At 47.1% G+C, this 24,130-nt stretch overlaps 1 protein-coding gene across 1 annotated transcript in view; it reads right to left on the reverse strand.

The window, feature by feature from the left end:
- Nucleotides 1-696: 696 nt before the first annotated feature.
- The window catches only part of PLXNC1 (plexin C1), a 68,692-nt gene continuing 45,258 nt past the window's right edge, over nt 697-24,130 (reverse strand). Inside the window, exons 19-30 of the mRNA XM_010157566.1 lie at nt 23,892-24,090; nt 22,387-22,537; nt 14,714-14,887; nt 13,522-13,625; nt 9,341-9,395; nt 8,312-8,343; nt 8,115-8,222; nt 5,594-5,757; nt 5,012-5,159; nt 2,646-2,786; nt 2,481-2,555; nt 697-859 (exon numbers count right to left, since the gene is read on the reverse strand). Of these exons, the coding sequence (XP_010155868.1) occupies nt 755-859; nt 2,481-2,555; nt 2,646-2,786; nt 5,012-5,159; nt 5,594-5,757; nt 8,115-8,222; nt 8,312-8,343; nt 9,341-9,395; nt 13,522-13,625; nt 14,714-14,887; nt 22,387-22,537; nt 23,892-24,090 (1,456 nt within the window). The 3' untranslated portion in view covers nt 697-754. The remainder of the gene's footprint in view (nt 860-2,480; nt 2,556-2,645; nt 2,787-5,011; nt 5,160-5,593; nt 5,758-8,114; nt 8,223-8,311; nt 8,344-9,340; nt 9,396-13,521; nt 13,626-14,713; nt 14,888-22,386; nt 22,538-23,891; nt 24,091-24,130) is intronic.

Raw genomic sequence — 24,130 nt, forward strand, 5'->3', positions numbered from 1 at the left:
GGGGGAGGCTGCTCACAAGCATTTCACAGCTTATTTAAGGACGGAACGGTAGAAACGTGAACGCAGCCTGATGCCGGCCTCGCGCCTTTCCCCTAAGGCCGCCCCGCCTGCTCCATGGCTGGTTGGTGTTGCACGTGGGATTTCTAACCTTGGGGAGGGAAGTCCTGCGCGTGGCCTTCCAACCTCAGACCCGCGTTTGCTGCTGAAGAGACTTGTCCCAAGTGTCACTTCGGTGCTGGTCGGTTTTTTCCGAACCGGAACCAGTGGACATTTGTCTGGCAGGAAGGAAACTGCAGCTGACCCGTATCCTGAAGCCGGGGCTCATCCCGGGAGATTGCCAAGGCTGCTGAAAGGAGGTGGCGAAACATCAGTTTTTTCTCTTGGAAGGGAAGAGCTAAGCGACTGACGGGGTCACAGGGGCAGCTCCAAACCTGCAGGGTTCGCTGCGCAGCTCCCACCGGCTGGTTTCCGGGCAGCCGGACGCTTCCTTAGGCAGCGCTTCCGACCCCGAAGGTACACGTGTTCAAGTACTGGAGAAGGCCGGCCCTGCTGCTGCTTTTGCGTGCCCATGTCTGAGTCCGTCACCCCGCCCGTGCCTCATTCCCAAACGCAGCTGTTGTTTCTTGGAACGGTCACAGTGGAGAGGAGTGTCCAAACGTTTCAAACCCCGTACGCACAGTCAGTCAAAACAGTTCTGGGAGCAGTAGCGCGCAGTGAAAATCCCCCACGGCGACGCTGCAAGTCCGTGCTCCGCTCAGAGCCATTTGCATTTTTTCTTTTCATCAAATAAGTCTTTCACTTGCTGGAGCTGTTTCTGGACGTCTTCAAACCCCCGTTCTCGCTCAAGTTTGCTGACAATCTGGTAACAATTAGGAAAAAAGAGAGTCCTTTTTTAGTGCTTATTTTCCTTGCTGTTTTTTAAAGCCTGCTTCTCCGCATTCCAACAACTGCTGGCAAGAAAATTCCATCTGAACGCCTGCCTAGATGTAAACATTCTTTTCTGACTTTAACACTTTATTTTGGTAGTTTTCCTTTCAAGTCATTACGATTACAGGATTCGCAACACTTCCACTGGAGAATGACAGAGCCAAGGAAAAGAACCCCAAACAAACCCAGCACACGTTCATCTCTCCAAGTGTGAGGCAAGGCCGGTGCTTCGGTTTTACCCTGGAGCAGATGGGCAAAATGTGCTTTTATTTCCTTTCCCCTGCCCTACCCTACAAATAGAGGGCAAGAAGCAGCCCCTCCTCCCTCAACCAGCCCGCTTGGCACCAGCCCGGGCGATAGGAAGAAGCGCTACCGCTGTCGGAAAACCCGCCGCTGGCAACTCAGCAAAGCGCGCAAGGTCTCGGCCAACAGCGCGTGAGGCTGAGTTGCTCCCAGCCCAAGGCCGGAGCAGGGAGAGCCGCGGGAGGGTGTCCTTCTGAGGACGGGGTGACAGTTTGGCCAGCACTGGCTTCCCACGGGCAAAGATGGGCGCGAAGCTCAGAAAGTGTCCTGAGCCCTCCCGTGGCAGCAGTTTGAACGAGCTTGCTAAGTGCAGCACCGCTCCGAGCGCCATCCCAGGCTTCTGGCGAGAGGCGAGGATTTGCTGCCGAACCCAGCTAACGGGAGGCGTTGGAGAGGAGAAGCGGTAAGCCAGCTACCCGGTGACTGGGAGCTGGACGCTGACAGCCAGCACTGACGCTGTGCTGCTGGGGATGAAAGAGAGAAGGGTCTGGTTGCTGGGAGACCCAGACAACCCGCTGGAAGTGGTAAGGAGGCCTTCAGGCGGCACAGCCCAGCCTCCCCGCGCCAGCACACGCAGCCTCCGTTAAGGATACCGAGCAAAGCGGAATGGAGAATCCCGTCGTGCAAAGCAGAGGGCAGGAATTTTCTTAGAAAGCAGCTTAGAGGTCGCCTGTGACCGAGTGCCTTCAGCGGAGAACAGATTTCTTTTGTTAGCAGTAGCGGGGAGGGGAAGGCATCGCCTATTTCCTTTGAGAGAAAGGCTGTTGGAGCAGAGCGGAAGAGGACCATGATGGGAAAGGAGCAGACACCTCTTGCTGTAAGGCTGAGCGCGCTGCGCTGAGGTGTTTGCACTGACGGTTAAACCGAGATCCCTGGTGCTTCAGTCTAATCTGATTGCTGAATCCCCAGGGAAACGGAGCGACTGCGCCTGAGTTGTGACAGGAGGGAGCAGAAGCCAAGCGAACACAGTAAACGGGAAGCCTAGACTGCACAGGGACTTTCCCCAAACCGCAGGGAGAATTTCACCGCTACCGCCTCTGTGCCATACCGCTGCGACGGTGGGGGTGCCTTTACCAACACCGAGAGGTGGGGGCTCCAGCCCCAGCTGCTGCAGGGCTGCGCTGCTCTGCCCCACACAGAGCAGCGGGAGCAGCCTCGGCCAGGCCCTGCTCACTCTGTCCAGCCCACCCTTCAAGCCTGAGGTAGCAAGTTAGCACGAAGGGTTAAGCAGGAGTAGCAGGTGTGCTTACCTCATCATAGTATTTCACTATGTACCTGTAGATTTCAGCCAAGGCCACTTTCTCATTAAATTCATTTTCATGTTTCTAAAGCAGAAAACAGTTCTGGTCAGACAGTTCTCCTCCTTCAAGAACCGTAACGCATGTGGTCGGGAAGCGGCAGCTTCGCCTGCTTACCTTAGATTCCTGAGTTAGAAAGTCTTCAACCTCTGAAGTGGTCAAGGGAGGCAGATCCCTGATGGCTTTGTAGTACGCTTTCACCTCCTTCTTGTAGAGCGGAATGTCCTTAGCGTAGAGAAGTTTATTTGTTGGTGCTTCCTTAAAAGAAAATAGTTGAAGCCTTGTCAGTTTTCACAGCACAGATTTCCTAAGGTTCCACCTCCACGTAGTTAATTGCATCTAATTGTGTCTGTTCTCCGTGTGTGACTCATTTCTCTTTGCGGTGCTCATACACAAGGCATCAAGGTATGAAAGCAAGGCGAAGCACAGACGCGGGACCTCGGCAGTAGCACGCTGTGTTTCGCGACAGTTGCCATGTCATTATTTCTGTTGGCATCAGAAGTGATGAACATTTGACCCTCTTACTTCCTCCTCACCGCTCCCCAGACCTGAAAGGTGGTGAAAGCTGACCCAAAGGGCTCGGGGCTGGGGACACCCTATTTACCTACAGCGTAGAGCGGTGCTGTGGGAAGTACCCCCCCCTGGGGCAACATGCCAGGGAGCCTGGCTAGATGCTGTCCTGGCAGAGGCTCCCCTGAACCCCTTCGGTCCCCAGTCCTTTCACCCAGGGGTTCCAGAGCACGGAGAGCTGACTGTCAGGCACGCAGGGCCCAGGGGATTTCTTTCTTTCTTTCCCCAAGGCTTCAGCACCGCAGGTCAGCACTGACCCAGCAGGCAGCCTAAGGCTCATCCGAGGAAATAAAGGCTGGTGTTTGTGGCAGGAGCCGCTGCCCCACCTGGAAACCATGTTTTCAGGATGTCAAAGTGGGGGCTGGTAGCTTCCTGTCACTGCTCTAGTTTAAGTTCTGGGGAATAAATGACACAACCATGTGATACCTTGTCACTGCTGTTTCCACTGTGTGATGAAATGACTTAAGTGACTCTGTTTTCTAAGCGGCTAAAGCCAGTTTTAAGATAAAAGGCTAAAAATCATGAAAGTCGATACAATTTAGTACTAAAAGGCTACACAAGGTTTACTGCATTGCAAAACTCTATCAGGTTTCAGCATCCCTTTTGAAACGGTCCCTGGGAGCCGTTGCATCGACAGTACTTCCCAGTGGATGTTAAGCATGGAAACCTAACAGACCGTGCTCATTTGCAGACTTTCCATCAAGTGAGTGATGTGATTAGTTTTAATTCATCACACTTTGCTCCTAAAATAAGATAAATAAGCTCATCATTTGTAATTCACCTCTAACTGATGAGCAGCTGGTTCAGATCATGTAAGAAATTAGTCCATTTTCATAGAAATGTTTTTTAGGCTAAGAAGTCTCTAGCCCGTCTTTCTTGGTAGCATCAGTCTGAACAAATGCCTCCTGCTTTGGTCCAAAGAAAAGGAAAATATCCTCGGGAAAACCAAAGTATTTCCGATCCCCGGAGCTGCAGACGCTGTACTACAAAGCTTTTGAATGTAAGTTTTCTGGGCTTGTTACTGCAGCAAATAATTTGCATGTATCTCCACTCCACAAGAAGACATGTGAGGGGAACGGTTCCAAACTCCAGAGCTCTTGCAAGTATTCTTTCAGCTCCCAGCAGCTCCCTACGTGTGTTTCCTGCACGCTGGTGTGTGGCAGACAACATCTGGGCTACTTATCAAATAACGCTTTCAAGACCTTTGTTTAAAGATTCATTAAAACGTCATTAAAATCCTAAAATTCCCACCCTCTTCCACATCTTTCACAAACACACTGTGGAGAAACTGCCTGCAGAGAAGACGAGCAGCAGCTCACCATAAACACGGCGTTCTAGTAGCCCCTCCACTCTGCTCTGGTGAGACCCCAGCTGGAGTGCTGTGTCCAGCTGTGGAACCCTCAACATCAGAAGGATATTGACCGGTTGGAGCGAGTGCAGAGGAGGCCATGAAGATGCTCAGAGGGCTGGAGCACCTCTGCGATGGGGACAGGCTGAGAGAGTTGGGCTTGTTCAGCCTGGAGAAGAGAAGGCTCCGGGGAGACCTTATAGCACCTTCCAGTACCTGAAGGGGCTACAAGGAAGCTGGGGAGGACTTTTTACAAGGGCCTGTAGCAACAGGACAAGGGGTAATGGGTTTAAATTGAAAGTGGGAAAGTTTAGATTAGATATCAGGAAGAAGGTCCCTTCCAACCCAAACCATTCTGTGATTGTATCATTGTATGATTCTATCTCCCCACTCTAGGGAATTCTTCAGTGTCTCCTGAGATGGAGCAGCGAGGAATGGAAACCCCGCTTAAGTAGGCCACTGACGGTTTTGCCCCCAGTGTCAGCAGATCCAGGACTTCATCCCCTAAATCGCTGAAAAGGACATGGGTTGGGAGTTGGGCAAAAGCCTGGAAGGGCAGCATTACCTTCCCCAGCGTCTGTTCCGCCAGAGAAAAGGCATCCATGAAGGCTTGCGCGATTACGGACAAGCAGCCGTCTATATGTGACGTCTTCTTAATGTCAAAGACAAACTGGGGATTCTTCAGTATGTTCACCCAGAAGCGAAGAGGAAGACTAGACAGAGAAAGAACAAGCATCTTTAACTACACAGGCAGCAGAACTGCTTTAAAGCTGCAGCTTGATTGCACCGCCATCCTGGGAAGCAGCATGTTTCTGGGCTGCTTGCTGTTGTTAAAAACGGGATCAGGGAACAAAGGCTCCAGAGCAAACACATCAGTCACCCCTCCAACCCCAGATAACGCTCGCAACCTGCGGATACTTCTTCCTGAGTGTGAAGTCAGCACGCAGAGTGAGCAGTCCTGGGAGCTGTGGTGGTCTCTATCAGTACCCAACCCATGCGCTAAAATTACTGGGATCCACGAAGCCCAACCACACCCTCGCCCAGACATGCCAAAATCTTGTCCTCCTGACCGCAGGTGACCCGTTCCACCTCTGCAGCTACGTTTTCAGAGGGCGCACGCGCTCCTGCACATACCACACGGGCATACCTGTTGGTTTTCCATATATGGACCACATCGGGGTCAGTAATTTTTTTGCTCTCCGCCTGGGCATCCAGAAAGTCGAAAAAGTACTTGATGGCAACAGGCGCTTTACTGTTGGGTAAACTCCAAATGCTCCTGAAGAGCTTTTCGACGACCGAATGAATTGCAACCTGAAAAGCACAAAGATGAACAGCGCTATTATGACACAGCATAGAAAAGGATTTCTGGTTGCAGGGAGCTGAGCGTGCCCCAGGGCGACCACACTCAGTAGCTACAGCACACTTGTGGCACACATCCAGGCTGTAACTTATTGGCAACCAAGACAGTCAATAACGAAACCAAAAGTACAAATACACCACAGTGAGCTGCTTTCACATGTCACGTGTCTGTCACTTCACCAACAGGAGAACTGTGGTGAACTCTGGGATAGATCATAGGTGGAAGGAATTGCTCATTCCAACCAAGACAGCATCAACTCTTTGGCATACTGATGGCAGGGTTGCTGAAGGCGTTTGGAACTTAGCATAGAATCACAGAATGGTTGGGGTTGGAAGGGACCTTACAAACCATCCAGTTCCAACCCCCCTGCCATGGGCAGGGACACCTTCCACTAGACCAGGTTGCTCAAAGCCTCATCCAGCCTGGCCTTGAACACTTCCAGGGATGGGGCCTCCACAGCTTCTCTGGGCAACCTGTTCCAGTGCCTCACCACCCTCTCCATGAAGCACTTCTTCCTGATATCTAATCTAAACCTCCCCGCTTTTAATTTAAACCCGTTACCCCTTCTCCTGTCACTACAGGCCCTTGTAAAAAGTCCCCCCCAGCTTCCCTGTAGCCCCTTCAGGCACTGGAAGGCTGCAATAAGGTCTCCCCGGAGCCTTCTCTTCTCCAGGCTGAACAAGCCCAACTCTCTCAGCCTGTCCCCATAGCAGAGGTGCTCCAGCCCTCTGAGCATCTTGTGACTGGAAGCAAGAGGGAGGTGAGCCGAAGAGGTTCAACCAGTTCTCTAGGGCCCTGGTCTTCACGGTGCCATCTGCAACACACGCTGAGCACATACTCATCAACGCGTCACAGCCAAGTGACTGTGGCATTTGATCTAATTCTAGGATAACAGCTTTGGGTGGTGTACAAAGACACTAATATTAGAGAGAAGAACTGAAAACTGGGTATTTCTGAGGCAGAAGTGAAGCTATTTGGCTCCCAAAAACAAGGGCTTGGTTCTGACGGGCTCGCTGATATCTTGTACAGGCAAAGACAGCAAAACACTGTTTTGTGCTTTTTTTCTTCACATCTGTGCTGAAGCTCAGTTCAGCCCAATCTTCTCTCAGCAAGAAGGCTTTAAGCATGTCCCAGGGCCTTGATGCACTACTGGGCAGTTCATTTCACGCAGCAAACTCTGCAATTGTGTCTGGGTGCAGGCATGGGTGAGAGAACGAGAGAGAAAGAGACAGGGTTCAGTGCCATTCCCTTTAGTGCGCGGTGGAATTTCACAGTGAAGGACATCACAGCACTGTTCTTCAGAGCACCATCTGACTTTGGAGGAGGAGATGATTAATTTAAAGCCCTTTAAAAGGGCTGTTCCATAAGAGCCTGATCTTTTCTTTTGTACTTCAGTCCTCCACCGTTAAGATATTACTGGTTTACTCCAGAAATTCCTAAGGGCTAATGTTAGTTTCCACAGCTAATGAGAAATGACCAGTCTTCACTCTCACTTCGGGTAGCATCCCAAATTACTTCAGATGCTATCAACAAGCTAATTAAATAATGATTGATAGATTTTTAAATGCGAGAAGGCCACAATCATCATCCCTCCAGGCCTCTTGTGTCGCACAGCTCTCAGTGTTGTGCGCTGATTAATGTTTTAAGTAATATGCTGTTGCAAAGAGTTTTATATCCCTTTTGAGTAAGTCAGAAACGAGCTGACATTACTGGAGGGAGGGAGCAAGGCTTATTCCTAAGGAATGTGCATTGTATAAAGTAGGTAATCGTATTGTAAACCCTAAGGACCTTGTTTTTAAACTTTATCTACTTATTTTGGATGCTTAATTTGAGATCCTAAAAGATTATTTCATTTCAGAGGCAGTATTTTGTGAAACCTGGGCCTTGGGAGTTGTCTCTAAGCTGGGCAAAGTCTAGCAAAGAGTGAGGAGATAGTTGGCTGAAAGCTGTCTCTCCAGAAGGGATCGTTCTCGCTCTATGGGACTCAGTGGCCCAACTCACTTTCTGTAAGCTCAATAACCACCTTTTTTTATTTAACCTGAGAAAAAAGGTGGCGCTTACCAAGGAGATACAGAGTGCAAGTAATAGGCAATCTTGGAATGGTAGCATTAGAAAACCTGAAGTGGGTCTTTGCAAACGGTCACGGTCCAGAGTCTGCACAGTGATTTTTATCAGCTATCTTTTTATTTAACATCTGATATACACGCAGGAAGTCTGCGTAATTTCTGCTTTAACTTCTATTTCTGCTGTGCCCAACTAGCCAAGCCTAACACCATCCCTCCTCCAGAGTAAGGCCTTCATGGTTTACCTTGGTTGACAGAAGCTTTGTCAGATACATTTCCTTCACTTTGAATTTCTGCTTTCCTTTGTGACCTGCTCCTTTTACATCTTTGTTTGCTTCGGAGTCTGGCAAAATCTGTTGTGAGGAGATTAGAGAGATTACAGAGATATAAATACAGCTCAGTATTAAATCTACCACTTAACCAGCGTAACGGCTGAACTCACCAAATGGCAGTGTTCATCCGAGTAGTCCACGTCTAAACAACAGAGAGCAGAGAGCAAACAGGCATTAACGAAACACACGGCTACCAGCTCGCCAATGCTGTGCAGCGGGGTGCACGTCAGGATGCCGAGCACGCAGGCTCGGCATCATGCTTTCCTGCCTGCCGTGCAGGGGAAGCCTCAGAACTGCACGGGTCCTGGCTCACCTCCCTGCTGCCCACCTGTAGCTCGGCCCGCTAAGCTGGGCCATCGTCATCTGCTGCTGGGGGTAGCTGGCAGCAAATCTCAGCTCCTCTGAGAGGAGGACAACTGACAGCAGACGGGATGAGCGCATCCCTAAGAGTACTCAGTGCAATGGGGGCTGAGGTCAGGCGTGAAAGCAATGGCTGGAACAGACAACCCCGTTCTCATGGAGCAAGAGCAGTGCCAACCCAGTGGCTTGCGCCGCAGGGCCACATCTCTCCTAACTTTACATGTCCGCTTGATGGTGAGGTGACACGCTCGCTAAGAGTGCCTGTTTCTCCCCAGGGCTACTGAAAGGCCACCTCTACTGAGCCACCAGCTGGGCTGGAGCATCCTGTATCACAGGGGTAGGCGAGACAAACTGACCCCTTGTAAGCACCCTTTAACTCCTGACCCGCTGCTGAGACAGCCAAGTCAAAGCTTTCAGAGACACAGTCAAGCTGGGTGCCAGAGCAGGGCATGTTCCCTGTGTTGGTCTCACCAGTCAGCACTCTGTGTCCCCCGGGCATCCCTGCCTTGCTTTCCTTGCCTGTGAGTCTCTGTCTTTCAGCATTTATTGTCTGTATGTCCTTCTGTCCTTTCCTTTGCCTTCTTCCCTCCACCTAGACCCCCCATGCCTACCAGAGGCCCAGAGCCAGGGTTACACGGCTCTTCGGTGGGCTCAGCTATATCCAAGCGCCAATTCATCTGACCTTCTACTGAGCACGTTACAACCGGTCACAGCTCAGCTCTCTGCATTCCCAGCCCATTCTCTGCAAAAGACTAAATAGGTTGCAGCTCCTTTGTTACCTGATCGGGTATTTGCCTTCTTTTTAAAGACTTTTATGGTGTCTCCATTTGAAATCTGAAAGCAAAAACAAACATACCATGCTGAAACAAGTGTCTAGAATTCACAGAACCCTCAGTTTCATTTCCTCTCTCCCCAAGTCAGCAGCGGTGCAGGAGCATGCAAATCCCCTTCATTCTCAGCACAGGGTGCATGGATCCCAGCAGGCAGCCAGAGCTGGGCTTTTGGGCACAGGCAGCAGCTGCAGTTTGTTCACCCTACCGGGCACTGTGGGAAGGCCGCTAAGGGACCTTTCCCTTGCTTTGACTTTTGGGGTTCAGCCCCGATTTGGACATCTTCACGCGCTGCTGCTTGCACCCATCTTCCTACAGACGGCCCAGGCTGAATTCTCTGCCTCCAGTACAATAGGATCTTACGGGAAGGTGAGGCAGGGAGGGGAACACAAGGATGCTTTCTCTTCTGGCCCCCTTTCTCCCAGCTCATACCCTATGGAGGGGTCACGCTGAGGGTCTAACCTGGTGCTCCCAAGAACTATTTTCAAGCTGAGCAAAATAGTTATGCCCCGTGGACCATAAGGTCAAGATCCGTATCTAGCTACCTTGGGATTTCTAGGAAAAAATCTTCCCCCCTCCTTCCCTGAATTTCTAGTGCTGCCAGGATGGTAACTATTATCTTTAAAAGCAACTGGCAAGTCATGCTTTTCTTGTCAGGGGGTAACTGAAAACCAGCTCCCACTGAGAACCGCACCACTGCTCCGCTGTCAAACGCCGCGTCTTGCCAAGTGCTAGTGTACTTCCCTCCGTAATTACAAAAACAACTGGCCAGTTCTAGGAAGGGATCTCTGCCAAAATAATTTAAGTGTTTTTTAAACCTTGGCAGCCAGCCTGGTGTGAGAAACCAGTTTAAACACTAAGATACTTTATCAAAAGCTGTGACTTTCGCCAAAGAAATCGGCACTTACACTTGCTCCTGGAAAGTAAATGCAATCTATTTTATGAGTATGAGTTTTTTGCAGGGTTTCCATTTATCATGCAGTGTTCCAGCACTCCTTCAGATAACACAGAGCACTTTCAAACCACACTGCAAGTGGGTATATGCTCTCAGGCTACCCCGTGAGGTGACACAAACACCCCGAGAGCCCTGCTCCTTGGTAGGAAGATGGGTAAACAGGAAGAGGGCTACACAGCAGCTCACCCCCTCCCAGAGCGGTATGGGCAGTACGCCGCCTCCACTCCCTCTCCCAGAAGCAGGAGAGCAGCTCACTGCTAAAACGTGTTGGCTCCTGTCCTGAGGGAGGTGGGCAGAGCGCGGAGGGAGAACGGTGCTTCCCTCCAGGAAGGAGGATCATGGTGCAGCATAGCCATGGTCCAACCCCTGCTTCAGCTTTTATTTCTGGGACAAATGACGCTTTTAGCATTGAGTGGACTATGCTTTCCCTTCTTTTTCATTACAGCAGCAGCCATACTTCTGTTTCTTTCAGTGTGATCCAATAAAAAAACCAAACCCAGAGCCCTTCGTTTTGTGTCCTGCTGCCTAAATCCCTTTTCACGGTGGGCTGCTCCCAGGGGCACCTCGAAACGTCTTGTCTTTGTCAGGTGCGTTACTGAGGGGGACAAACAGGGGGAGGGGAGATCAGCTCAGATCCACACAATGCGGAGTACAGCTACTTTGCACAACGGAAGGTATAGTAGTGTGGCTCTACGCCTCTTCCTTGTTCTCCAGGCCTCCCATCCTCCCTATAACCCAGTTCTTGCCAGTGAGCTCCCTGGATCACACATTCAGATTCTCTCTCTGGGGCTGTGCCTGCTCCTGGAGCATGTGATGCTGCTACAGGTTGGAGACCTGTGACTGGACATCAGATCTGAAAGCAGTTCTCTAGCTCTTCTTGTGTGGGACATAGGACATCGTGATAACCAGCAGCTTTCTTATCAAGGCTTGTGGTTATTCTCATACAAACACAAATAATCACACCAGTAACCCTACTAGGAGCAAAAATTAGAACAAAAGGAGCACACAAGTCAGAGACACATGAAAGTCTAAGAGTACAGTACGAGTCCCTTCAGAAACACCACGCAAACATCACCTGCTTGCACATTTTAAAAATCAGTGTGGAAACTAAGCCTGCTTTTTCAAGAGTGACTGGTGATTCTGGGACCTTTACAGCACAACCCTCATGCTCCAGTATCTTAAAAAGATTGCATGGTACTTCCCAGTTTCAAAAATCTGGTGGCTTTCTAGCATTTAAAAAAAAGAAAAAAAAAAAAAATCAGGCTTACCATAAAACTCTAGGTTGAAATGAAGTTGGAATTCCTCAGGCAACTTTACTACCCTCCCACTGTCTATGCAATATTTCTTTTTCTTCCAAACTAGACACCTTCACATTCCTTTCTGCATTAATATGCATACAAGAATTTAAATCAGATACACTAATGTCTGATACTCGCTGCTAAGCCACTGCTTAAAATGCCACTAACCTTCTGCACAAAAAGTACGCTATTTTTCAGTGTCAGAAAAAGTGAACTAAAATATCTAACAGAGATACCCATCACAATTTCCATAAGGCAGCTGCTAAGCTATAATTAGTGTAGTTACAGCTTTGCAAAAACAACCGAACCTCCAGCCTAACTCGCATCTGCCTGCAGAAACCTCAGACGTAAACAAGGGCTGGGACAAAGATGCCCAGGGATGGCAGCAGCCGACTGGAGCAGGCTCATTTGCCACAAGATACAGCACCCATGTGCCACAGCAGGCCGCGAGCTCAGGAGGGGCGAAAAGGCTGCCAGGTAAAATCAGGGAGTGCTCGCCTGTAGTGCCTGTAGTGAAGAGGGCGGGCGCTGTCACATCAGAGAGAACTTCAGACACCTCATCAGATTCAAATCTCCATTGACCTTTGCTGCAGAGATTGACTGCAGCGCTACGATGTCCTAATTTGTACAAAACCTTTACCAGTGGAGTGGAGGAAGTCCCACATTCATCTATAGACAAGACTCAAGAGAGGGACAGGAAAACCTGCATTTAAGACAGGGGATGGTGACTCAGGCCATCTGCGTTCGCCGGTGCCTGCCCAGGAGGTAAGGAGAGCAACAGTCGCCCAAGGAAAGCTGTGAAGCCACTCCAAATGAGCTTGCTCCCCTTCTGAGCAGCCTGTCCAAGCTGCAAAGAGCCCTGCTCCGAGTCCTTGCTCCTCTCTGTGGACGGCACGGTGCAGACAGCAGCGCGCTCAGGGCTGGCTCAGGTTTCTCTGCACCATCCAGCATTGCATGGCACAGACCGACACTCACCAGCAAAACTTTACATAAACGAAACCCAATTATCATTTCCAGAGCCAGACTTCCAAATTCAATGCCAAGCTCACCAAAAGCACTCAGCATACTAACCTCACTTCCAAAATCCACCTGCAAGCATCCGACTGTGAGCTACTGTTATCACCTGAGGCCAAGCACATTTCACCCCAGCCTCTCAGCCTCAATTTTGCCTGTGTCCGTGGCGACTCCTTAGGCAGGTGACGCCGCTTGCTATGCCTTTGCAGTGCGCCTCACCCAGAAGGGCTCTGCCGCCGGCTGCAGCCTTGTGTGCCATGGGGCTGAAGGCCAGATTAGTGCAGTGTGGAAAGGGCTGGTTTACAGGTGCAACTGGAAGCGGAGGGGAAGCCTTACGGTACAAGTGGCGGCAGTAGATGGAAACAGAAAGAGGGGAAAAAAACAGGAAGGGGAGTGACACAGGAGATGTCAAGAGAAGAGTGAGCAAACTCCTCAGGTCCTTTTTATTCGGATGCTCAGTGAGCTTTCACAAGTGTCACTACTGCCTGTCCAGACAGTCAAAATACGAGGTGGGAAGAGGTAAACAATCGCTCATGGTGCAACAAAAGCTCAGCAGCAGAGACTAGAAAAGACTCAAGGCAATGTTCATAGCTGGAAATCAGATGCTGTTTTAACTGAATACCCAACAGAAGTAACAGTTTACCTGGTAGGCTTGAACCAAGCAACCCTGCAACAAGCAAACCTCTGAAAAGTAGCAGAAAACATATGACTCACTGGCAAGAAAGTGGTGTGCCACACATTTCTTTCCTTCTGTTGATGATGCTCAGCTATCTCCTGATCAATCAAGATACTTGTGCACAGACAGCATTTGGGAGCTGGGGAGAAACTGCTTCTCAGTTCACTGGTATGGCTTCCGTGCTTACCTCATAATGACCGATGGTATTCAGCTTCCTTATGCCATCCTCCATCACCTCCGAGGAACCATCGATATCTAACAATTCTCTTTGCTGCTCCTCCGACGCAAGTTCTGCAGTACGACAGCAACAGCAGACGATTATATCCCAGTGGCATTCTCGCTGTACAGAGGTTTGCAGGTCACATGAGAGTGGTTTTACACTCCCAAACTACAGGTTCTTTTTCATGGGTGACACCTGGGTGGCTTCCATTACTGCAAGCTAGTGGTGCTTCACTTCGTGTTGGCCAAGGCAGAGTCTTTGGAGGTGCCAGTCTAACTACTCTGTTGCACAAGCGTGCCCTGGCACTACGGCCACGCTGGGACTAGAGGAAAGGTGTCACAATCACTTCTAAGAGATCACCAGAATGAGCTGTACAAGACTGACACGGTATTTGTGAAGGGTGGTCAGGCACTGGCAGTGGATATAAAACATCAGATATGAAAGCAAACGGTCATCATTTGCTGACATAGCTATGAGAAGGTGAAGAAGTACCAACAGCTTAGAGAGCAAGTCCAGGAGGTGACAAATGCCAACAATGCAGAGTCTGTTAGATTTCCTACTGGAGCGTGTGGGAAGCGGTATGGTGGCAACTACAGGCTTTATCTGACTTTGGGCTCTTGACAACCCAACAGGAAAAGGTGGCTCGACTCATCTGCTGGAACAGCCTTATTTACATCTGTAGGTACTGTACGTACCTTTGCGAGTCACATGCGAACTGCTATACAAACCAATTCTGACTGTAAATAAACTGTATTTGTGGGTTCTCCTGATCAATGGAAACGTTGGAAGGAAGGGCGGAAGGAGGGGTAGTAGGTAGTGACTAAAGTACTTGGTAATCATGATGTGTCATCTTACCTGCTGACAAAATTTATCAACTGGCTGTCTTTAGGTTAACCCAGAAAAGGAACACAGAAGGTATACGTGTTCAATAAATAACACATTTGTAAGCTGCATGCTGCAGTCCTTGCAGAAGTGAAGCAAATGTTGTTCCAGTGGTCCATAAATGATCTAGTATTTCCCTAGAAATTCCTTACAAAAGCTATGTTCTGCCTAAACGCTAAAAAATAATCAAAGCCAAAGGTAGGAATTCCTAACAAGAAAACTCCACAGAGCAACCAGTGCACTCACAGGGAAATACGCTCCACAGTGACACTCTTACCAAGACCAATTTCATCCAGCTGAAGACCGTAGAGAAAGCCATTCTTATTAAGGAAAGCCTGAAGGCTCTTCTCCTTGGCTTGGCCTATGGTGTCACAGTCCAGAACATTAACTTGGATAGTTTGACAGGCATCTCCACTCTCATTTTCTGGGATTTTTTCAAAGATAACGTTCACTGTCTGGGGAAAGAAACACGTGTTATTCTGACTTACAGGGAACAGCTGGCATGGGAAACCTACACACTCCTGACAACAAGCCTGAGAGATTTGGTGCGTATATATTATTAAAGCTATTTCAAATAAAGATTATCTGAAGGAATTACACAATGAAGCATTTAGAATTCCTCATGTCTGAAGAATCAAAGACATATAGCTATATATTTCCAAAAGTGTATTTTGCATTCTGCTTTTGTGCAAATCTGTTTCACTGAATTACCAAAAAAAGACAGGAGACCAGGAAAAATTACAATGCATGTTCTATTTAAAAAAAAAAAAAAAAAAAAAGAGCAGGTCTTTGATTTAAAATGAATGCCTTATAAGCAAAACTGTAAACGACCAGAGATCTAATAAGGTTGCTAAGTAAGTCGTCATGGAAAGCGTGATTGATTTTGAGTGGATAGGAAGCAATGTTAAAATGCATATTTACACCAGCAGATTATGCTGAGTGCCTTATTATCATACCAGAAAGCACACCGCCCCTGGAGACATCAGGGCCTGTCTGCACACAGCCGTCTCTCTAGAGGCAGCACGGACAGGACCTCTGCCGGAGCAGTGGAAAGGGAAAGTGTGCTGCAGCAGGTGGAACCCAAAGGGGCCCAGATCTGCACGGAAGAGTGCGATTTATGCTGTTAGTTATTACTGCAGGTCAAACACCCACACAGCCTGTCCATATACAACGCCCCTGCCCTTTAGCTCACGGCTGCTCTTAGCCGGGACATGGTTCAGCTGCCAGGCTGCACACAAGGGGAGTACGGCCTAGAGGGAGGTGCCGATGGGACCAGGTGACCATCTCCAGGGAATGCTTTCAGTCAGGCCCTATTTCTGGTCAGGTCAGGCAGATCGACTGCCAAAAGGCAGGTAAAAAGGGAGGAGCACAGAACTGCTAGTGCTGAGCAACAACAGCAATCATTTCCAGTGCCGCAGCCTGCTCCTTGCAGAGAAATCACCGTTCCGCTGCACGGATACAGATGTTCTGCGGGAGGTGTCTCGGGGCAGAATTAAAACAAGTAGTTTAGGCGCCAGCACTCGACTGCGAGTGGCGCGGGAAAATCTACGTACTCGAACCATTCTGGCTGCTGGAGATTTCTGGTATAATACATATCTCTGGGCTGAAATGAGTGAGCTGCAGGTGTGCCTCAGTGAAGGACTGATCGTTAAAAGAGGAAGCAACTAAAAGAAGTTCTTTCCCTGCTGTCATGTGAAGGAAAGAACCTATGTCCAGTTTTCTGCAGGGACAACTCTTCTCTCTTCTTAGAAAAATGGGCAGTTATTAAGAGTTGTAAAATGCTATTTTCTGCTTTATTACCCAGCAAGAGTGGAAATTATGACACACTGGTGGTGAAAAAAAGTAGTCCAGTGACATACAAATTAACTTCACTGTTTCTACGGAAGCAAAAGGGGTATTAAAAACAGGGTTGCAAAACCATAAAGATGGGGATTTAACAAAGACTATAATATAACTGAGGTACCTGAGAATAACTTAATCAGGACACTGAGATGTTTAACTGTGAGGAAAATGAATCCATGGACAGGATGAACAGAATGGAAGAGGAGGAGATATGGGAATGGTGCCTGCAGAAGGAGAAGCAGGCTGGGTACCATGCCTCAGGTTGGGATTTCATGCGGAAAATTAGTAAAAAAATATATTGGCACAGGAATGAGGGAGTCATGCTTGGTTAGGCCCACAGACCGACCGAACAGACAGCAGTCCTGTCCTTGACTTTGATCACCCCGAGGTCATGGTCTTGTAGGATAAAAATTTGGACAGGGACTAACTGTATTTTGTCTTCGGAAAGTCAAATCAAAGTCTTGGTCTCTTTTGCTCTCCAAACTGATCTTTCTGGAGTAGCTACTCACACTCTAACTGATGTTGATTTGCCTTTACATCCTTGGAAGCATTCCTTCCTTTAGTTGATCTTTTCCTCCTAACATTATTTCTACACTGCAATATTCATGTTGCTGCTTCTCCTACATTTCCTCTTCCTTTCAGACTGCTGAGAAAAACTCTCTTTTTCTCTGCTGCATTTCCTCTTCAGCACATGCTCTCACACAGATCGCACATAAATGTGCAGCCTTCTCAGTTATTAGCATGCGAGAGCCCTTCCATCCCCGCTCGACTCACTGGAGGGTGGCAGGACTGTAAAAAGGAGAAGTAGCCCTTTATGGAGGTGGAGTATAAGTAATTTATGAACTCCTTAACCAAAAGTGTCCACGATGCAACACGTTACAACTGGAAGAAGTGGTCAGACGTGAAGAAATATTTAAACACATGGAAGTCTCTGAACCAGGCGAGCCGTACAGTCTTGCTGACAGGATTTGCTGCAGAAGTTAATCTTAAGTGATGAAGCAATTGATGAGGAGCTAGGAAAGCCAATTATTATTAAGTCTTCTCTCTGTAGCTGAAGTTTTCATAAATCAGATTCAACCTGTCTGACAGCACAATCCCTGGCTTTAGAAACCATTAATCAGAAGCTGACAGTCACAATCACTACATTTAGGCACGAAGTGTCGAACTCCAGAAAGAATCAGAAATGCCTGTAAAATTACGAAAGCCCTTGGGTGATCAGCTCTGAAGGTCAGAAAACATTTAAGAGAAAGGAGCACACATAGAAGTCACAAGGAAATATCATCAGGTCGTTTTCTAAGCTCCCTCACTTTGCAAAGGAAACAAAAACAGGAGGTAGTTTTAGGCAAGATTCAGGAGGAAATTACAGGACATGTGGTTCAACCTAGTAATATCTAGAGTCGAAACTTCATGCCCTAGAAATAATTAGTGATTAGCAACACAAAGACACAGTGCTCTTCAACAAAGGCTTAACACAGGTCGCAAGAATTGTTAAAAGCTACTTAAGGAGAGCAAGGGAAGCATCTGCAACTACTTGTATGGGAAGCAGCTTGGAACCTAGCTAGAAGATGGAACAAATTTGAAAACCATTTGTTCACTCGTGCAGTGACAGAAACAATGATACTTGATGACAATGTTTACAGATGGCTTCTCAGATTTGTACTTCTCTTGGAAATGAATTTCAAACAATGAATTATTTAGTAAAGCTATTAATAACCACAGCAGATAATAAATGAGATGTGGTTTAACAAAGCAATGTGATAATACCATATTTTCTTAGAAGTAAAGAAAAATCATCTAGGATATTCAAGGGCTCTTGCTCATTACTCTGTTCTGTATTCAGCTATGCAGCTGAACAAAGCCTATTTCCATTTATCCGACAGACTGGCAAAACAACAAAAACTTTTGATTGGGAGAAGTTAGAGAATTCACGTAAAGGAGACAGCACCATGATGTACAGCACGACAGAACTGCCTCTAACCCTCTCGCCTGTCTCCCAGACTATGAAGTACAATAAAGAGGAAAAATCAGATTGATTGTGTGACCCTTCTGTAGCAGCCAGACCGTTACCCATCAAGAGGTTATAGAACAGCTAACAAATGGGCACAGAAAATGTTAAAGGGGTTCAACTTAGGCTAGATGGGCATTATGCAAAGCATGGGTCGTGCTCTCGACGCTACAGTATGCAACTCGAGCTGTACCTAATTCAGAAGACTCTCCTGCAGCCAACATCTGCATCGCTTGCATCCCAGCAAGGGCTGCTTTGTCCTTTTCTGCTGACAAAAATCCCCCTATGTCACATGCCTTTAACAGCTTCCCTCTCTCTCACAAAGGGCACCTAGTAATACCACAACCATTGGTGTATTATTAGGAAATTGGGTTCCCCGTCTCTGCTTTACTCCCTAACAGCCCTCCCACACTTTTAACAGCCTTCTTTTAAGTCACAAAGCAGCTGAACACTTGAAATAACCTTCTACCACGCAGCTTTGCTTCACTTTCAAGAAAAGGCTGTTGGCTGAACAGGTGAATTAGATCACATCTTCCCATCTAAAAACACAAACTCACTTCAGCAAAGATTTCAACAGCCCAAACCCTTGTTTTAAAAAAAGCAGTGGAAGCAAATAAACTTCTTGAGAAGAAGTTCGTAGCTCTTAACTGCCTGAGCACCAAGTCTACCACATAAAGAGGCCTCCCCTGGTTTCTCACAGGAGATGCTTGTCGTGATTTAACTGAGAACTCCCACATCAGGCTTGCATTGTGTAGCTTTTCTATTTAAAATGAATCACTTCAGTGAAATGCTAACACTCAGCTGTGCACCGCGCTTCTTCATCAGTCATTGAGCAAATTATCCACCAAGGGGTGCAGCTGCTGCTCTGTGAGAAAGCAGGCTGGCTTCCCCAGCCTGCCCAAAGGCTCCAGGACACATCCAAGCCTCTTTCAAGGCTGTTTTATTCCTCAAAACTCAAATATAAGCACAGCGTGAAACTCACAGCTCCTCAGCTCCTCCTGGACCAATGCTTTTAGAAGCATCTTTCCTTCAATTCCTCTGCTTGAGTATTTACTTCAGCAGCCCATCTCTGTTCAATATCTGATCCTTTCCAGCTGAGAGTGGTAACAGTAGGCGCTGGCTGGCCTCAAGGTCAGTGGTCTTTTTACAAAAGGCATGGGGCCCAGCCAAGGGACAGCTCTAATACAATTCAAAACCAAAATGTTTCTTAGTTCTCATTTTTCCTTGCTACAAATGGCCTGAATTTTAGACAATATCTCCTGTCTTTCCTTCTTTCTCTGTGCTCAGTGCTTCTTCCTTCTCCTGCCCCAAGAGTTTATCTGCAGAGCAGTGTGTTTAGATGAAGACCTGTAGAGCTCTCCTTGATTTTTAGGATCCTGTTTATATCCTGCTTTTATTGCTTTGGAACTCAAGTCCCAATCCTGAACGGAGACATTCGCATGCAGATTCCCTACAGCCTTGTTTGTGCTGAGAGCTGAACTCCCTACCAGATACATCCCTGAGTCTTCAAGTGCCTACACACCTTAAAACTCTGAAGGCTCAGTATCTGCACATGTGCTTCAGTATCTTTCTATCACCCTCTTTTTGTCTATGTTTCTATACTTTGCTCTGGACAAGTAGGCTTTTGTACTGCTATTATGGGGCTGTGGAAAGGGACAAAATAAAACACCGACAAAATACTGCAAGACTCAGAATTTAACTGCAGTGAGCAAATGTGCAGCTGCATTTGAAAAATCAGCTCAGAATTTATTCCATTTAGAAAACCAAACCTGTGATCCTTTAGGGAGAAATTTTCTTCCAAAGAAAGGAGAAAATACTTGGTTTCTTGTCTGTGTGCTCACGGGTCCTGCACGTCACTGCAGTGCATGCGAAGTGGTGTTAGTGAGAGAAGAAAAGCTGGATCCTACCACCTCAGCATCCTGCTAAATGCTATGCTTGAAGAGAAAGAGTGCACGGCTGGACTGCTCCCCAGCCCAGAAAGTTTCCTTGTTCCACCTATATCTCTTTCACACAGAGTTTTATTTTCCAGCGTAAAACTTAGACAAAACACCAAACAAAACTGTTTCTCTGTCCAGCCAGACTCCTTGGGCTTCATCTCCATAATTTCACTGCAGGACCCTCTCTCTTTTTCTGGCAGTTTTAAAGGGAACATTCAAGCCACTTCTCAACTAAGTCAAATATACTGCTGGACCTTATCAGGGAAAGTTGACTTATCAATTCCATAACAGTATCAGTATCTCCCATTTAAAAGCAAGAATACAAAGAACAAAGGCAGCAAACGGCATCCAGAACGGCTATCTGCTCTCTCACTTCCTCATCCATCCGCAGACAGTTTTCCCCACTGATACCGAGTCCTGAGACCACTTCCCCTCTCTCCTGTTCACTGCAGACTGCCCACAAGACCCTATCAGCAACTGCATGCATAGAAGTAGTGCTAGGAAAAGTATTTAAGGCAGTGTTCATCAGCTTCAGAGTCAGCTATCCCCCGAAGGTGCACTCAATTTGAATTTGTGCTATAAATAAGAAAAGTCAATCAATTCCACAGGACCAGATGTTCCTGCGCAGTCTACTGGTAACAGGCATATTGAGCTTGCCCGAAAATTATTGCTCTGCATAACTACTGGGTTTTCTATCCTATGGCTATATATAACAATCAGTTAAACTTCCCCTGGAGCCCAAACGCATGCCAGAATGCAGCACACAAACAAGGAAACCAAAGATACGACATTATAAGTTTAATTTTTACTCATAAACCTCCCTTCCAAATGCATGCTGTGGGAACTTAGCTTGACGTACCTTCAAAAGAACCCTCCAACAGCAGCTTTGTAAACAGCTCTAAGAAGATTTGGCTATACATTTGTCAGTCCAAGAGCTTTCAGCAGAAAATGACCATTCAGAAATGTTTCACAGAAGGGTTGTCATTTCAGTGAGCTTCCTACATGACTCAGTGAGCGAAGTCCAATGGATTGCTGACCAGCCAACATTCCCAGGGTCATATAGTCTACTCCAGGATGTGGCATCATAGGACCTCCAGGTTCTTGCTGCAAAAACGGAAAATGGGCAGACCTGGAAGCTCCAGCCCTACCTAAGGCTCAGGGTACAGGCTCGGAAAAGGCCTGAATTGTCCCCCAAAGCCACCAGCAGTTGTAGGGTCCCTGCCATGACAGCTGCTGCCCTCACAGTTTCTGCTCCCAAGCTCTGAAACCCACTATACAGTCGCACTTCTCACACTCCTGTCTAGCAACTCCAATACGACGCCAGGAGTTAAGAAGAAGGAAGTTATGGAAATGACTGGAAATGCAGAATTTTAAGTCCTCAGACTCAAAATCATTGGGAGATTCCGAAAAAAAAGTACTCTGGTTATTCTGAAAAATTTTTCATATCTCCCCCTCAAAAAGTCACAATTTTTACATGCTCCGAAGTGCAATAATTGTTGCCGTCCCTTCTGCCCTCGGTTTCAGAATGGCAATCAGTAAGGGAATTTCAGCTCTCAAAGAATTCTGGGTGTGACTGTAAGATAGGGAGCACTTTGTAGCTGCTTTGATAAAGCCAAGAAACCTATGGTCAACTTCAGAAACTTAGCTAGGCTTACCAGATACCTTGCTTTTAACCAAGGAACTAATTAAAATCCACCACACTGTATCCTTGCTAATTTGGAGCTACTGACATGGAAACCCACAGCAAATTATTGCTGCCTGCAGATTAGCCACAAGTAAACACAATAGGAAAATAAAATCTCTGCATTCCATTCTTGCATTCATTGGAAAAGTGTGATTTAGTTTAAATTCTAAGCATATGTTTATATTTTTGTAGTACACTTTAAAATAAGAAGGAATTTTAATACCCTAAGACTTCATTAAACCTAACCTTTGGTGATGGAGGCACGCTGTGAAATGAGCAGTGAGCGCTCTTTGTGAAATGCCTGTTGGTGAAATACCAGCTAGTTAAACTCCATCACATTTTGAAACTTTGTCAGCAATAACAATTTTATTATCTGGGTACTTAACCATCACCTTAGTGCCTACGAGCCTTAATTTAGCTTCCTAAAAAAACGAGAAAACATTGCAGTTGTCGGTGTTCGGAGGGAACACAAACTGGCAAACATACCACTGTTTTGAATTCCGAGACTTGCCACAGCAGCCAGTCTTCGTTAAGCGTGTACAGGGCTTTGCAGGTTATCGCATCAACAGGTCCTTTGTTTATCCTCTGATTGAGGGTTGTCACAAGCAAATAGAAAGGTTCACCAATTGTCTCCTAGGACATGAAACAAGGAACACGTTTATTTTTGTAATCGCTAAACGGGCTTGAATAACTAGAAAAAAACGAAGTGCAAGAATTGAGTTATTTCCTTTTAACTAACTTGGTATCTTGCAATTACAAAGGAAAATCCCTCTGAGCAGACTTATTTAGTTATTTGTTTAGCCTCCATCCTTTGCTTTACGGTGTGAAAGTCTCATGCGAATACCCAGGGACAGCTGGAGCGTGGCAAGATGGCTCACAGCCTTGCTGTGCACAAGCACGCTACAGACAAGCTGCTCCTGCTCCACCCGGCAGACGATTCCTAGGCCTTTTCTTCCACCAAAGAGCTGGCGAGGAGCGAGACGGGCATGTGTTCACATGTGTTCTTCAGCTTTCTCAAGCTAATAACTAATTTCACGCTGTCCCCAAAAAAAAGCCTTGGGAGCGAGGTGGTGAGACATACACTGCTGTATCAGCGAAAGAGGGAGTGAAACTGGGGCTTCCCTCTCCTGCCTGGACCCCAGGCTTCAGGCAAGCACCTCAGAAAGGGAGGATGGATCTTTGTTTCCACATGACACCATTCCTGCAGCCCGACTAAAGCGTCTCACTAGCACAGCTCTGTAAAGATGACTGGTGTACCGAGAACAGATCATTTCCTTTCCTTGGCCCATTCCTGGGGTTTCAGGAAACCGGTGCGAGCTGCTGAGCCTCAGACAATTTTGCTGCTGTATTAGTGGCAAGTGCTAGGACTGATATGAGTGATACAACACTGCGATGCCACCACACTGGTAAGGGACAGGAAGCATAACCAAGCACTGAAACCAAGAACCAGGTGCTATGAAGTGGGCTAACATAAACAAACAGTAAAATAAAAGAAAATGCTTATTTTGTTTCCACTTGAAGCCGTTCAGTTCTTGAAATGTGCGATGCTGTTTGAGGGTTAAAAAAGTTTGAAAAGAAGTTCAGTTTTCCAAAAGATGGTATTCCTTAAATCTCCATTACATGGTAGCTTTCCAACAGCCTCCATAGAAAGGTACAGCTGCATTGTAAAAAGTGTGCCAGTCTTGTAGTATGACCACAATACATCTCAGGGAGATGAAATAATGTCTGACACGAGAAACGGATATGCTAGCGTTGCAAAATTACCCAAATCTCAGCCAAATAAATGACATGATAATTGCTTACAGACGTGCTCTTTTCCTACGTCCCCTTGACGAGAGCTAGGTCACCTAAACTAGAAGAGTGCCCGTGGATAATGTCAGAAGTCGATTGAATGCTTTAAGCTGATTCCTCTAACAATTCTTATGGAAGAAACCAGTTCAAAAAAACTTCTTTGTGTATCTTATATAGTGAAAAGAGGTCCACGTACCCGGAGAAATCCAGAAAGGCAGACGGACATCCAGTTTGTCAGCAATTTTTCCACCACAGATTCAGTTCGCCTGAGCAGGAGCTTAGGCTGCACATTGCTTGATTGCTCCATCAGGTCCTTCGTCAACACTTCCAAAATATGAGTTAGATAAACTAGCTTAGTTTGTAGTGCAATAGTCAAGAAGGATGCAAACAAGCACCTGTTGAAAAAAGAAAGAAAGAAAGAAACAAAAGAATGCT

Source organism: Eurypyga helias, unplaced genomic scaffold, assembly GCF_000690775.1.
Source record: "Eurypyga helias isolate BGI_N326 unplaced genomic scaffold, ASM69077v1 scaffold20128, whole genome shotgun sequence".
Lineage (NCBI taxonomy): Eukaryota > Metazoa > Chordata > Aves > Eurypygiformes > Eurypygidae > Eurypyga > Eurypyga helias.